The following is a 16,914-nucleotide window of genomic DNA, read 5'->3' on the forward strand; positions in this document are numbered from 1 at the left end:
AATTTAGATATGCAAATACTGGTTGCAGGATGCCGATTGTAATTTTCATGTACAAACGATGGACAGTGCACCTTGCATGCTCTACCCAGTTGGACCAGGTGCTCAGCAGCCTAACCGGTCATTAAAGGGACCGGTGCAGGCCTCTCAATAAACGGCCCGGAAGCTTTCAATTTTTTTGGGTGGGCCAGGAATAGCAGCAGTGCTCTCCTGAGAACCACCTCTCCCCCCCCCCCCCAAAAAAAAAACACTCTGCCCACTGCAAGCCCATTTGATGCCACCCTCTGGGATTGTCACTCCCCACTCCCGGTCTTAATAAACGGGTGGTCAGAATGGCTACTCTACCAAATTCGCGCCTGTTTTGGGCGTTACTTGAAAATTGCCCCGTTGTATCTGAAAATCAAAATCTTGGAGTATATTTAAATATATAATTCAAAGGGAGAAAAGGAAACATTGGGATATAAGCAAATTCCTAGCACCAAGAAGGACTCAGCTACATCACAGAGAATGTAGAAATATAAAGGATTAGCTAGGGGCCATCAAAGCTGAATGAGGATATGACATTATGAATTTGCATCCTTCCCTTAATGCAATGTGGCTCCCTAAATGTTTGTCCACCCAATGTCTTGCTCAAAGGCCAATCTAAGGAATGTTGCACAAACATAGGCAAGAAAGGCCATAGTGTGATGGCATATGAATCTGCAATGGTGATTCTGCACCGAATGAACTTCTGATTTCAATCACGGCACTGCAGGCAGTGAGTGAGTGAAGAACTGGCATGTTCCCACAGGAAGTAAAAATAAACCATTTGACATCAAGCTGTTTCATTTTAGCAGAGCTGTTTTGCTTGATCAATGGAAGCTGGAAGAATCCAAATAGCATTCCTGTACCTTGTTTTTCGGCAGAATAAGCAGAGGGGGGAAATAAATTAATGCTAACTCCGTCAACGTTCCATTGTCCTGAAGCTTATGAATGGAGGCCCACAAAAACATGGAACAGCATGTCTGCAAAGACCACAACTGAAGGGACTGTAGTGTGCAAGGGGCCCTAAGACATCCCTGCTTTGATACCATACAAAATGCACCTACTCACTGTTCTAACTACAATGGACTGCAGACCACATATGTGATCAATGGAACATATTCTGTGCTCGAGGGCAGGCAATTATTAAAACTATTGCTGTACCACATTCAAAATATTACATTACATTAACAAAAACATTTGGACAATAGTGGCTAGTTTGATCAAAAGCTTTAACTCATTATATTGTGAATGACACTAGTCATATTTACTGCATAATAAATGGTCAGAATTGTAAATAATCTGACCTGTAACCTCTGTGCCTTTTGCTTCCACTTCATCTCAATACTGCAGTTCTCCTGACCATCCACAGTACTCTGGATAAACTCAGTAATCGTGGCCTTGGAACTTTTAGCAGTAGAAACCTATGAAAGTAATCAAGTGCCAGTATCATTAACCACATTTGAAAACATAGAATATAATATATTGTGAAAATGATTTGAAGATACCCAGTGCTTATCGCCATATTATTAAAATCAGCATATCTTGTCACCTGTAAATACTTCCTGTGGACATTTCAATGTTAATTGTGTCCACATCTACATTAAAGCTGGTGACGGGCCTTCCCTGATTGGTTTCTCCTAAGATTTTCCATTAAGACTGTCTGTGACGCCAGAAAACATTAGGACAAAAGCAAAATACTGTGGATGCTGGAAATCTGAAATAAAAACAGAAAATGCTAGAAATACTCAGCAGGTCAGGCAGCATCTGTGAAAAGAGAAACAAAGTTAATGTTGACTTGAAACACTAACTCTGTTTCTCACTCCACAGATGCTGCCTGACCTGCTGAGAAAATATTAGGAACTCTTTTCTGTTGGCATGTAGTCCCACGCTGTCAGGCATGGTGCAGTTCTTTTTAGTGTCTCAGCCTGCAGTGTGCTAACCACCTTGATAAAGGTAAGTAATGGCAGGTAAGTACTGCATTTTAATTATTTTAAAAATCTAATTGTTAACATTTATCTTAATGGTCTTCATCCTCTGCTGTTTTGTCATGCTTCGTGCTTTATTTTGCCTCTCAGCTGCTCCCAATACTTACTGCGTTTCCATTGTTTGCCACTACCAGGCCTCCCATTTTGCTCTGTAACAGGTGTCCACTTTGTCCAAAGAAAGTCCCACTGGATTCCTCTTTTCCCATTCTTGGCTTTTGTCAACCAGTTCTGCTGCACACAGCACTGTTCAGATATTCGGTCAGCCTCCGCTCAGTTCAACTCTGGCTGGCATTGCCATTCCCCATTGGCCACTCTGCAGGCCTTAGGCCTGTTAGCCCCTGGTGATAAGTGACCCTCTAACCATTCTACCATTTTTATCAGCCTTTCCCTTCAATTAGGTAGTTTTCAGAGTTCCGATCGCATCGTCACAAAGAGCTCATCAGAGTCCCCAATCCCCGTAGCCCTTTGAAAGTTCGTTATTATTCTCTCTTCAACTTCATTGACCCAATTGGGGAGAGATAAATATGAAGAAAAATTCCAGAGAAACAAACAGAGCAGCAAAAGAAATGTGATAGAAGTACAAAAAGAAGCGGGCACAGGTCTTAGAAAAGTTATGACAGAGGGGGCCATTCGGTCCATCGTGTCCGTGTTGGTCGAAAAAGAGTACCCAGCCTAATCCCACCTTCCAGCACTGGGTCTGCAGTCCTGTGGATTGTGGTTCTTTAAGTGCACATCCAAATACTTTCTAAATGCGAGGAAGATTTCTGCTTCTACCACCCTTTCAGGCAGCGAGTTCCAGACCCCCCCCCCCCCCCCCCACCCTCTGGGTGAAGACATTTTCCCTCATCTCCCCTCTAATCCTTCTACCAACTACTTCAAATCTATGCCCCCTGGTTATTGGCCCCTCTGCTAAGGGAGATAGGTCCTTCCTATCCACTCTATCTAGGCCCCTTATATTTTTAAAACACCTCAATTAATTCTCCTCTCAGCCTCCTCTGTTCCAAGGAAAACAATCCCAGCCTATCCAATCTTTCCTCATAGCTAAGGTTTTCCTGTCCCGACAAAATGCTCGTAAATCTCCTCTGCACTCTTTCTAGTGCAATCACATCCAGATGGCTGAACAAGATTGAGGAGAGCCAGAAATAGGCGAGGGAGAAGCAGCGAAAAACAATTCAGAGAATGACAGATATCTTCACTACCATCTCCCCATCTGACTTCCCTGCTCCCCCTTCCCTCTCCAGTTTCTCCTTGCCTCCTGCATTGCTCTTCCATCTCGGCCCGAGTCCAGTTATACCCCTTGCTCTCATCCCACTTTACCTGAAGACTACACTTGATGTTCAATCCCTGTCTGCAACGCCACAGGACATCAACTAGTCAGAGACAGAATAACATATTATCTACTCATTTTTAAAATTCAAACATCACCTAACCAGCACTTCTGACATCTTTTTTCTCTAATCTTTTCAACTTTGGCCCACTTTCCACCCCACATGTTGCGCTCAACATATCATCTCCTGCCATTTCCGTCACCTCCAATGCGATCCCACCAATGAAAAAAGTCATCCTTTCCCTCACCCCACCTCAGCTTTCCAAAGTGACTGTGCCCTCCATGATACACTGGTTTCACTACCTTAACAGGGACAACTGGAGGCCATCCAAGAAGAGGCAAGCATTTTGGTTTCCACTTATCTTGACGTGGAGGCTAGTGGAGCGAGTGTGCTCCACAGCAATACTGCGAACCGCTACCGGACTGTGCTCAACCCCTCCCGCGCATCTCCTCCCCGCTAAGGACTGACCCGCTGACCGGCTTGGCATCCCAGCCAGTTTTGGATGTGGAAGCTGCATCGCTACGTCTAACTGATGTCCGCAGCTTGCTGAAACTGCAGCTCACTGAAATGATGGAAATGAGGCTCGAGACCCAATTTGGGACGATTCTCTGTCTCCATATTCGGGTGCGCATTTTCAACGTGTCACCAAATTTTGTGCCGCTTCCCCGCTAGATTCTAATTTCTCCACCATATACTTCAAGTTGTACATTGAAGAAATTATACTGATGCATACTGAGTAATTCTACACAATGCATATACTCAACGACTTCAGTAGCTTAGGGATCGCAATAATGTTCCTTTTAACTATTTTTGGGTGCACGGCCCCTTTAAGGGGCTGCGTGACCCACTCAAAATACCGACCCTGCGCAGTTTTTCCTATGAGCCGGCTGCACGGAAGCTGCAGAGCCATGCAGCTTAAAGGGAACACTGGATTGCAGGCACTGATGTAGTTGACAACTCCCTTCTGCTGATAAGCTTTCGAGATAGGTTGAAGCAAGTACAAATCTTAATGAAGAGATTCAAAGACATGAAATCATTGGGCCAGATTTTGCTGGCAAAGTAACTGAGTTTAATGTGAACACGATTATTAGTGTGTAATTAGTCCAGCAATTTATGGCGAGGAAGAGATACACTGTAAGTTGTCACAGTATTTGCATGTTAAATAAAGTCGCCACAGAAAGTTAGAGCAAGTACTTAGCAGCACAAGGACCCTTTTAATGACGAGACATGTTCCTGCAATGGCATTCAACCTCTCCGGCCCAGAAAGGGAGCAATCAAATCCACGGATTCTCATTCCTGCAGGTAGCTAATTGTTCTTGGAGGTTTTTAAAATTTAAAATTTAAATTTTTTTGTAATTTTCCTTTCTGTCTCTTTTTTCTCCCTCAGTCTTTCTTTATGTACCTGATTTGACTGTAATTCAACCTATTTCCTTCTTTGTCGTTCCTCTGTTCCTTTCTCAATTCTTAAATTGAATCGGTTAAGGGGCTAGACGGTTGGTCCCGTTCTTCAGCAATGTCCCAGATGTCCCGTTGACCATGCTGAGCCGTATTCAACTCGAACTTCCAGCAACTTGCGGCACAAACTTTTTGAGCTGAAGAGTTTGGGGAAATGTCTAACTAATGGGGCATGTTGCAAGAAGCTACGTTCCAGCAAAAGCTGTGCCATTATTGTATAATGTGTAGTTTTAGTAACTTTATTACGCCAGAGACTTTATTTTGAGCTGTCAGCAAGCCGACAGGAAAAAATTGTATTTTGAAATTTTATTGAGCTATTTAATTGGTTTGCCTTCACCTTACTAAAAGAATTACATACAAATGAAGTGGAAGAAATTTGAATATGAAATTTGAATATCTCAATAAAAGTCTGAGACAGAAATGTGCATATATACAGATGCAATGCCTTGAGTGTGACAAAAGACATGTGATAGACAGCAATTACATAGAATTATGCCAATTTTATAGTATTATTCATGGATCTCTCTTTGGCAATGTTCAAGGTGAGTGGGAGCGTATACTATGTTACATAGATTATCAGTGTCGCTGCTTTATAGCAATTAACTGAAATTGCATATTTAATGTATGTCATCATCATCATAGGCGGTCCCTCGTATCGAGGTTGACTTGCTTCTACGCCAAAAAGGGATGAGTTCACAGGTATTAATAGGTGTTAAAATTCCAGGTCCGAAACTACATCCTGAAAGGTGGAAGATACCTGTGCGTAGATTTTTAATGTGTGGTGGCCGTTGCACACCAGCCACCATATGGACTTGACAGAGCTAGGTCTTGGTCCAGTGGCAAAGATTACCCAAGACGACTGGAGACCATCTCTGCTGCACGGACCTAGTGCGCACACATATCGCAGTATGGGCCCGTTCATGCTGCCCCTGGGCCCTCGCCTCTTCTGGTCCCAAACTCACGCCTCTCCTGGGAGGTCACGCCGCTCCACGATCACTCGCTACTCCTGCACCCCATTCTCGCCGTTCCTGCTGTACCTGCCCATGCTCCAATCACTGACCTGGGCCTTGATGACGTCCAAACCAGTCACCTTCTTTGCTGCCGTTGGGGTTCAAATTATGCGTTTATAGCCACAGTTTTGTGGAAATTGTAAATGAGTAGTTTTATTTATTTATTATTTGTTGCTTTAGGTAGTAATGGGGGTAGGTCCTGGGTTTGGTAGAACTGAGTTGACAGTGTTGGGGCTGACGTACAGTTAGGATTTATCAGGATGGTAGAAGGTGGTTCTTGCAGTTTAGATGCTTGGGGGCTGTAACCAGAATTTGAGAGTATTAGGGGGCGGAAGGGTATCAGTATGTTTTAACAATGGCGATTGGTGGGCTGTGGGTGCTCATTTGTGAAGGTTGCTGCAGTGAGCTAAAAGAGGGGGACCTGGTGTGGAAGTACTGTGGGGTGGGATTCTGGGATGTGGTAACATTGGGAAGGTGCATGTTTTCTTGGAGAATGAGGGAGAAGAGTCTCAGAGTTTGGGAGGACTGTGGGGTTATGCAATGTAAAAGTAATGGGGAATCTGTTTGTGGGCAAGGGTCATGACATGCTGGAGTACTGGGAGAGCTTGCGCTCTCCAGCTGTAAGAAAGTGCCGTCTCCTCAAGATCTCAATCCTTACCTATAACTGAATAATGTACTCTGATAAACAGTGCCAGAGAAGCTATACAAACTACTAACTGAAAACAACAGAGGTCCAAACAAATCTCACTGTACTACAAAGAACTAAAACACACGAAAGCAGCAATACAAAAAAACAACCTTCAACAAGAAAAACATGTTAAATTTACAAAGCACACATATCCCCTCATGTGAGTGTGAGCTGAGCATATGTCATCGGGTGGCTGCGGCAGCAGAGAATCAGAACAGGAGGACCTGCAAACGAGAAACTCAAACCAAACATCTTGTCAAGATCTAACAGAGTCATCAAGACCTGAATATATCATCGGCCTTTGAATGTGGAAGGAGAACTGTTTTTCTGTTCTGTCTGTGGGAAAAAATTTCAAAGATCAATGTGACTGGAAAAGCACCGAGACACACCCAGGTGAGAGTATTCCAGTGCTTCGGTCTTCACAGTGGAAGACACAGAAACCATGCCAGAAATTGCTGGTCACAGGAATGTGGGAAGGGAGGACCTGGAGACAATCACTATCACTAATGGGACTCAAGGTAGACAAGTCCCCTGGTCCTGATGAAATGCATCTCAGAGTATTAAAAGAGATGGCGGAAGTTATAGCAGATGCATTCGTTATAATCTACCAAAATTCTCTGGACTCTGGGGAGGTACCAGCGGATTGGAAAGCAGCTAATGTAACGCCTCTGTTTAAAAAAGGGGGCAGACAAAAGGCAGGTAACTATAGGCCGGTTAGTTTAACATCTGTAGTGGGGAAAATGCTTGAAACTATCATTAAGGAAGAAATAGCGGGACATCTAGATAGGAATAATGCAATCAAGCAGACGCAGCATGGATTCATGAAGGGGAAATTTACTGGAATTCTTTGAGGATATAACGAGCATGGTGGATAGAGGTGTACCGATGGATGTGGTGTATTTAGATTTTCAAAAGACATTCGATAAGGTGCCATACAAAAGGTTACTGCAGAAGATAAAGGTATGCGGGGTCAGTGGAAATGTATTAGCATGGATAGAGAATTGGCTGGCTAACAGAAAGCAGAGAGTCGGGATAAATGGGTCCTTTTCGGGTTGGAAATCGGTGGTTAGTGGTGTGCCACAGGGATTGGTGCTGGGACCACAACTGTTTACAATATACATAGATGACCTGGAAGAGGGGACAGAGTGTAGTGTAACAAAATTTGCGGATGACACAAAGATTAGTGGGAAAGCGGGTTGTGTAGAGGACACAGAGAGGCTACAAAGAGATTTAGATAGGTTAAGCGAATGGGCTAAGGTTTGGCAGATGGAATACAATGTCGGAAAGTGCGAGGTCATCCACCTTTGGAAAAAAAACAGAAAAAGGAAATATTATTTGAATGGGGAGAAATTACAACATGCTGCGGTGCAGAGGGACCTGGGGGTCCTTGTGCATGAATCCCAAAAAGTTAGTTTGCAGGTGCAGCAGGTAATCAGGAAGGCGAATGGAATGTTGGCCTTCATTGCGAGAGGGATGGAGTACAAAAGCAGGGAGGTCCTTCTGCAACTGTATAGGGTATTGGTAAGGCCGCACCTGGAGTACTGCGTGAAGTTTTGGTCACCTTACTTAAGGAAGGATATACTAGCTTTGGAGGGGATACAGAGACGATTCACTAGGCTGATTCCGGAAATGAGGGGGTTACCTTATGATGATAGATTGAGTAGACTGGGTCTTTACTCGTTGGAGTTCAGAAGGATGAGGGGTGATCTTATAGAAACATTTAAAATAATGAAAGGGATAGACAAGATAGAGGCAGAGAGGTTGTTTCCATTGGTCGGGGAGACTAGAACTAGGGGGCACAGCCTCAAAATACGGGGGAGCCAATTGAAAACCGAGTTGAGAAGGAATTTCTTCTCCCAGAGGGTTGTGAATCTGTGGAATTCTCTGCCCAAGGAAGCAGTTGAGGCTAGCTCATTGAATGTATTCAAGTCACAGATAGATAGATTTTTAACCAATAAGGGAATTAAGGGTTATGGGGAGCGAGCGGGTAAGTGGAGCTGAGTCCACGGCCAGATCAGCCATGATCTTGTTGAATAGCAGAGCAGGCTTGAGGGGCTAGATGGCCTACTCCTGTTCCTAATTCTTATGTTCTTATGTTCTTATGACTGTGGAAACAGACTTAGCCTGAAAAAACATCGCACCGTGACTCAGTTGGTAGCACACTCAGCTCTGAGTCAGAAGGTTGTGGGTTGAAGTCCCACTCCAGGGACTTGAGCATAAAAATCTAGGCTGACAATCCAGTGCAGTGCTGAGGGAGTGCCGTCTTTCGGATGGGACCTTAAACCGAGGCCCCGTCTGCCCTCTCAGATAGACGCAAAAGATCCCATGGCACTATTTCAAAGAAGAGCAGGGGAGTTATCCCCAGGTGTCCTGGCCAATATTTATCCCTCAATCAACATAACAAAAAAACAAATTATCTGGTCATTATCACACTGCTGTTTGTGGGAGCTTGCTGTACGCAATTGGCTGCCATGTTTCCTGCATTACAACAGTGACTACACTCCAAAAAGTACTTCATTGGCTGTAAAACACTTTGAGACATCCGATGGTCGTGAAAGGTGCTATATAAATGCAAGTCTTTCTTTCATACACATCACATATGAAGTCACTGATTACCTGCATAAATAAACAATTTAGTTTCACATATACATCACACAAACTACATCACTATTTACCGCTCCCACAGTCAAGCCATACCACTCTACAAAAATATTTAGGGCTAAACTTTGCTGTGAGCAGAGAATAAATGGCGGCAGCCATTCGTTAGACTTGAACCTGTGCATAGACTTGCTATGGGCTTTTGCATGGCAAATTGCTGTCAGCTGGACATTAAAATTGCATAGCGCCCTCTGCAGGGCATCTGGGACCTGTGTGAACAGGACAAGCAACTGTGTATCTCCTTAAACAATCAGATTGAAGGATTGTGAAATAAACAGAGCAAGGACTGAAAAGGAAATATTAATTAGAGTGGGTGAATTCAATGTCAAATCTGGAATATTTAACTTTTAGAAGAGATAGGCAAAATAGAAAAGGAGAAGGGGGAGTCCTGATAATAAAGGATGGATAAAGACAGTAGAGAGAAAGGATCTCGGTAGAATCAGGTTGGGTGGAGCTAAGAAACAGCAAGGGCAGAAAACATTGGTGGGGGTTGTTTATAGGCCCCCAAACAGTAGTTGTAATGTATGGCAGAGTATAAATCAGGAAAGTAGAGGTGCATGCAACAAGAGTAACACAGTAATCAAGGGGGACTTCAATCTACATATAGACTAGGCAAACCAAATTTGTAGTAATAATGTGGAGGGCGAATTCATGGAATGTATACAAAATAGTTTTCTAGATCTGTATGTTAGAAACCAACTCGGGAACAAGCTATTTTAGATCTCATATTGTTCAATGAGAAAGGGTTAATTAATAACCTTGTAGTAAAGGGCCCTTAGGAAAGAGTGACGATAATATGATAGAATTTTATATTAAGTTTGAAAGTGATTTAATTAAATCCAAAACTTGGGTCTTAATTCTAAACAAAGCAAACTTTGTAGGTATGAGGGGCAGGTTGGCTAAAGTAGATTGGGAAACTACATTAAAAGGTATGGCTAGCATTTAAAGAATTTTCAACAAATATACATTCCTTTAAAGCACAAAAAACCCACAGGAAAGTGGTCCAACGGTGTCCAACAAGAGAAATTAAAGATAGTATTCGATCAAAGGAAGAGGCTTACAATGCAGCCAAAAAGTTCAGTAAGCCTGAGGTTTGGGAGGATTTTAGAATTCAGCAAATGTAACTCCGCTATTTAAGAAAGGAGGGAGAGAGAAAATGGGGAACAACAGACCAGTTAGCCTGACATCAGTAGTAGGAAAAATGCTAGAATCTATTATTAAGGATGTGGTAACAGGATACTTAGAAAAGAATAATAGGATTGGGCAGAGTCCACACAAATTTATGAAAGGGAAATCATGTTTGACAAATCTGTTAGAGGTTTTTGAGGTTGTAACTAGCAGAATAGATAAGGGAGAAACCAGTGGATGTGGTGTATTTGGATTTTCAGAAGGCATTCGATAAGGTGTCACACAAGAGGTTATTAAACAAAATTAGGGCTCATGGGTTTGGGGGTAATATACTAGCATGGATTATAGATTGGTTAACAGACATAATATAGAAAGTAGGAATAAACGGGTCATTTTCAGGTTGGCAGACTGTAACTAGTGGGGTACCGCAAGGATCAGTGCTTCAGCTAGCCCTACAAAGCTAGGTGGGAATGTAAGTTGTGAGGAGGATGCAAAGAGGCTTCAAGAGGATATAGACAAGCTAAGTGAGTGGGCAAGAACATGGCAAATGGAATATAATGTGGAGAAATGTGAAGTTATCCACTTTAGTAGGAAAAATAGAAAAGCAGAGAATTTTTAAAAAATGGTGCGAGATTGGGAAATGTTGGTGCTCAGAGAGATCTGGGTGTCCTTGTACACGAATCACTGAAAGTTAACATGCAAGTACAGCAAGCAATTAAGAAAGCCTTTATTACAAGAGGATTTGAGTAGAAAAGTAAAGACGTCTTACTGCAATTATATAGGGCCCTGGTGAGACCATACCTGGAGTACCTTGTACAGTTTTAGTCTCTTTACCTAAGGAAGGATATACTAGTCATAGAGGGAGTGCAACAGAGGTTCACCAGACTAATTCCTGGGATGAGGTGTTTGTCCTATGAGGAGAGATTTAGCAGACTAGGCCTATATTCTCCAGAGTTTCGAGGAATGAGAGGTGATTTCATTGAAACATACAAAATTCTTAGGGGCTTGACAGGTTAGATGCAGGGAGGATGTTTCCCATGGTTGGGGAGTCTAGAACCAGGAGTCACAGTCTCAGAATAAGGAGTTAGCCATTTAGGACTGAGATGAGGAGAAATTTCCTTGGAATTTTCTACCCGAGGGTTGTGGAGGCTCAGTCGTTGAGTATATTCAAGACAGATCGATAGATTTTTGGATATTAAGGGAATCAAGGGATGTGGGGATAGTGTAGGAAAGTGGAGTTGAGGTAGAAGATCAGCCATGAACTTATTGAATGGTGGAGCAGGCTCGAGGGGCCGAATGGCCTACTCCTGCTCCTATTTTTTATGTTCTCATGTACAGAAAGAAAAATAAAGAAAGGGAAAGAAAGATTAGATTAATAGAAAGATAAAAGAAACAGAAGTAAAAAAATGTATTCACTTTACAAAGTACTCACATTTAAAAAAAAAATCTCCAATCATAATTAAAAGCTGTCGGAATGAGACTCTACACTGTAAAAGTTGATTTTCAGTGCCAGAGAGGTTGTTTGGCAATAATTAAGGCTTACCATGCCGTTAAAAGGGTACTTAGGCTGGAATGGACAACCCTTAACTTTCTGTGGTGAGTTTAGTCTATATCTATGATGTCAGAACAGGAACTTCTCGCCGTTCGATGATACACCATTTCCACGCAGCTTACGGAGGAGCGGCACATTTAGGACAGCAACTTCCGGATTTTCACCTTTAACTGTGCTTGTGTGCTCACTGGAAATTGCTGTCCGATTTGCACATTGTTTGCCTCCATGTTATTTTCACAGCAAAATCCGGTCCATTGTGAGGGAACTACATCAGCATTGAGTACAGTATAAAGACCCGAGAATAATACTACCATATTACATACAAGACATGTTTACTACATAACAATCAACAAAGGCAAATTAATTATCTGAAAGGTCATAGGGACATTCAATTTGGAGCATAAAGAGAGTCCTTAAATAAAGCACTTCAGGAATGAAGCAACAATGAGGTACTTTTAATCAGCCCTCAATGATTCCCATTGCCGAGATGAATGATGCACATCGCAATGATGTTTAATTGAAGCAAAAATACCGCTTTATAATGAAGATCCGACGACAAATCTCGCTCCAACATGAATGTAAGCTGCACCTGTTGTACCATTTGGATCTTAGACACAAATTGTGCAGCATTTAAACTTCAGAAAAAGAATATGGAAAAAATGTAATTTCCGCTGTCCCCTGCAGCCACCCCCTTCTCCAGTTCAACCATTTACTACAAATACCATAAAGGGGAATTTTAACTGACAGTGGGATTGGGTTTAGTGTGGTACGAGATGAGCCCTAAACACGCCTGACCTTGGCAGTGTGGCCCAGGCGATTTTAACTGCTGGGCTGCATCTGCATGCCGCCGGTCAGTTACCCGTCCGAAATGCATGTGAAGCGACAGCTAGCTGGTGAGTGGGAGCAGAGGTTCAAGTGGCAAGAAGCTGCTGACCGGCATCAAAGGGAGACTTGTTAGCAATAAAGTAAGTCACAGGGAGGGGGTTTTGGGAGGGTCATGTGGAAGGGAACGGGAGCCCGAGACAGGGGTGTCTAAACTTTTCTTGTGTAGCTCAGATGAGCACTTCTGCCCCTCCTGGCACCACAATGAAAGTTTTAAAAAGTAGCTTAAATGGCCTCTACTGTTCCCAGATCTTCTTGTCGTTACAAGGCGTCATTACAAGGTAGGAAAGCCACAGAGGTTTCCCCAGAGTTAAAATTGCAGTCAGAGTCCAAATCATCAGATGCCGATCGCGTATTTGAAGAAAAACACTGCAGCTTTAGCCAGATGCCATTGCCGCCTGCTTTGAAGAGCAGCTTACTAATACAATACACTGGATTCCGGGACATTGGCAGCTAAGTAACAGAGTCAATTTCCATTAGGTGAGTAGGGTTAAAATCGCGTCTCGTATGCCTTAGCAAAAAGAAATTACAACAAAATTATTCCATTATCAACAGCCAGAAAATCTGGACTCTAAATTCAGGGGACTCGAGTTGGGATCCATCTTTCACTGACATTCAAACTCGCTGCTCACAATGGACATGTTCGGTCATTTCTTGATAGGGCTTCTAAATGGAGAAGTTTTTCCCAAAGGCAGATTGTTTGGAAATGTACTATTAAGAATCCCATGCCTCACTATGCAAGTGTCTGTTACACACAGTCATAATATGGCACTGCCACAGCATGCAGCAAGAAGATCACAACATGGATACACAAGAGGAAAATACAACCATTCCAAACTTAAAGCTGCAATGCCTCATGATTTTATAGTTAAATAAAATATAACCATAAAAAGTAGTATTCTACATAAATGCATTTTCTAAAAGTTAATGTAGAAATTGTGGTCGGAGACTTCGAGCAAGCGGATGCCTCCAGCCTGCAAAAACTCTACGAATGGTGGTCCGGGAGGTTCGTAGATTCGCGGTCCTGGAGCTCTCCGGGTACCCGTGGGTAGAGGCCCACATATCCCAGGGGTGCACGTGGTTTGCAAGTGTCCCTGGGATCATGTAGGCTTTCCCAACCATAAAAGAAGGGAATCCCCATTCATACTGTTCCGTTTGTATGGAAAGCAATTAAGTACGAATGGGGATCACCTAAAAAATACACGAACACATGAAATAAATAAATAAATAAATAAATAACAATGCCATTTAATTAAATATTTTAAACAAACATTTAATTTTTTGAATTTTTGATATGTCTTAATGGGGCTAAAAATAAACTTACTTTATTGGACAGGGTTTTTAATGTATAAATGAGTGATAAAAATGTATTTCTCTATTTTAAAATTTTTTTTTACATTGGTAAAAGCAGGCCTTATTCCTGCTTTTATCAGGTATAGAATTTCAAGGACATTCGCTGGGCAGAAGTTGGACAAATAGTCCATGAGATCATAACATGGATACACAAGAGGAAAATGCAACCATTCCAAACTTAAAGCTGCAATGACCCATTTAAATAAAATCTAACCATAAAAAGTAGTATTCTACATAAATGTATTTTCTAAAAGTTAATATAGAAAATGCGGTCGAAGGCTTCCCACAGTTGTGTCAAATTATGGCATCAAAATCCGACATGAACACAGCTTTTCAAATGTCTTCTTTTGCCGAAAGAAAACTAATTTTCCCCAAGAGAGAGAACAAACAATTGTATTTATTTTACTATTACTTTAAATAAAAACAGTTGTAACAGGAAGACATTAAAATCAATCAAGTGAACCTCGTTGCCCTTTCTAATGCTACCTTCTACCAAAATAATCCACAATTTGTTATACTTTGTACTACAGTGCCAGCTGTTTATCAACTGAATTGGGTTTTGTGGGAATCAAAATCTGTTCGGCTAGATAATGTAAGCTTCTTTGTTGTCTCGTGTGTAAATTTTAGAAAGTTTGTCAAATTAAGTTGTCTCTGTTTGGACAGTAGTCCTGAGACTCACTCTCATCAATCGAATGGACAGGCCAACTTCTGTGGTCAGTAAAGGAGCGAAGGGACACTCCGCAGAGACATTATAAACTGTTGATTTATTAAATATTGTAGATCCTGGTACAAAACCAAGTTTAAAAAGTGGAATTGACTCACATTAGCAGAGAGCCCATGCTCTCACTGGCTCGCTCCCAATACTGTATTAAAATTAACTAGTTAACAAGCAGAGCTCTGCACATCACTGCTTCGACATACCATAGAGCTCGTCATTGGACCAAGTCTGGCACACAATCAACAGCAACTCAAATCTGCTGCCTGTGGACTGCACTCCGCAGGGACTGCTCAGAGACCAGCATCTGCAATACCTGTATAAATGGCACTTTAAGTTTTACATGCTGAATTATCATAACGTAAACTGACTATATTGGACCAGGATTTGCTGTAGGGCGTCTGGGACCTGAATGAACAAGTCAAGCAACTGTGTATTTCCTTAACCAATCAGATTGAAGGATTGTGAAATAAACAGCGTAAGGATTGAGAAAGAAGTGCTAATTAGAATTGGTGAATTCAATGTCAAATCAGATACAGCAATAAAAATAGAAAGGGAAAGAAAGCTTGGATAAAGAGAAAAAAATACAGAAAAAGTTTAAAATACATATATTTTTAAAATTTTATATTGTTAAAAATCTCCAACAATTAAAACCTGAAGGAATAAGACTCCACACATGTAATGGTTAATTTTCAGTGCCAGAGAGGTTGATTGGTAGTAATTAACACGTCATTAGTAGTTGGACTTTAAATGATTTGACTTAACTTTCAATGGCAAGTTTAGTTTGTAACTAATACGCAGATAAAGCAACTTCACGTCATTCGATGCATTTCAATGGTGAGGCAGTCAGCGAGATGATGTTTCCACGAGCTGTGCAGCTCACACAGTAACTTTTGGATATCTGTGTTTAACCTCGCATCTGCCCCTCGCCTGACGATGCTGTACCATTTGCGCATAAATAATCGTGAATTCTATTAGCCTCACTGTTATTTTGACACCGCTAGTTCAGGCCCAATATTTCCTGGGAATCAAATGATTAAAGGGGGTGCGAAAGCAGAAAGACTTGGGGTGTTAATGCATAAAGCTTTGAAGGTGGCAGAACAGATTAACAAAGCAGTTAATAAAGTATGTAGGATCCCCAGCTTTATAAACAGAGTTATAGAATATAAAAAACAGGAAGTTATGCTAACCACTAGTTTTGCCCCAGCTTGGACTAGTGTGTCTAATTCTGGGCACCACACTTTAGGAAGAACGTGAAGGCTTTGGAGAGGGAAAGATGGTGGAAATTTTTTTTTTCGCAATGAGTGGTTAGGATTTGGAATGCACTGCATGATAGGGTGGTGGAAACCGATTCAAAAGCAGGAATTGGATAAATACTTGAAGGAGAAAGAATTGCAGGGATATGGGGAAAGAGTGGGGGAGTGGGACTAGCTTGGTTGCTCTCCAAAAGAGCTAGTGCAGACTCGATGGGCCAAATGGCCTCCTCTGTGCTCTACTATTCTATGATTCTAATGACACTGCTGTCAGTAAAAATGTAATAAGAAACGTAATAACCCTTCTTACCTTCACCATCCCTATTTTAGAATATACTGGGTACCAGTGTGCACAGGTAGTTAAGACCAATCTGAATTTTCAGGTCCAGCGGGGTTAGAGAATTGGGGAAGGCAAAGAGTAAGAGGAAAGGGATGTGATAGAGGGGAAGGAGAAGACAGTGTGAGAGGAGGGAGAAAACAATGATAGCGTATAGGGGAGTCGGAAAGGGGAAGGGGGAGAAATAGGAAGAGGGTCGGGAGAAGCTCTGGTAAGTTGCTGCAGTGCATCCTGTAGATAGTACATACTATAGCCTTGTCATGCCGATGGTGGATAGAGTGTATTTTAAGGTTAGTGGATGAGGTGCCGATCAAGCATACTGCTTTGCACCGAGATGGTGTCAAGCTGCAACCATCCAGGTAAGTGCAGAGTATTTCATCACAGTCCTGATGTGTGCCTTGTAGGTGGTAGAGAGGCTTTGTGGAATCAGGAGGTAAGCCAAATGCTGCAGAATATTAACCACAGCATTTATGTAGTGGTCCAGTTGAGTCTGTGGTGACGCCCAGGATGTTAATTGGAGAGGGGGATGGGGGGGTGGGGGTGTGGGGG

The 16,914-nt window shown here is 42.2% G+C and overlaps 1 protein-coding gene across 2 annotated transcripts in view; it reads right to left on the minus strand.

Moving 5' to 3' along the window:
• The window catches only part of jhy (junctional cadherin complex regulator), a 118,531-nt gene that overhangs the window by 22,726 nt on the left and 78,891 nt on the right, over nt 1-16,914 (minus strand). For both annotated transcript variants that reach the window (XM_070894365.1, XM_070894364.1), the window contains exon 4: nt 1,326-1,442. In XM_070894365.1, coding sequence (XP_070750466.1) covers nt 1,326-1,442 — 117 coding nt within the window. The remainder of the gene's footprint in view (nt 1-1,325; nt 1,443-16,914) is intronic.

Source organism: Pristiophorus japonicus, chromosome 11 (assembly GCF_044704955.1).
Source record: "Pristiophorus japonicus isolate sPriJap1 chromosome 11, sPriJap1.hap1, whole genome shotgun sequence".
NCBI classification, from domain to species: domain Eukaryota; kingdom Metazoa; phylum Chordata; class Chondrichthyes; family Pristiophoridae; genus Pristiophorus; species Pristiophorus japonicus.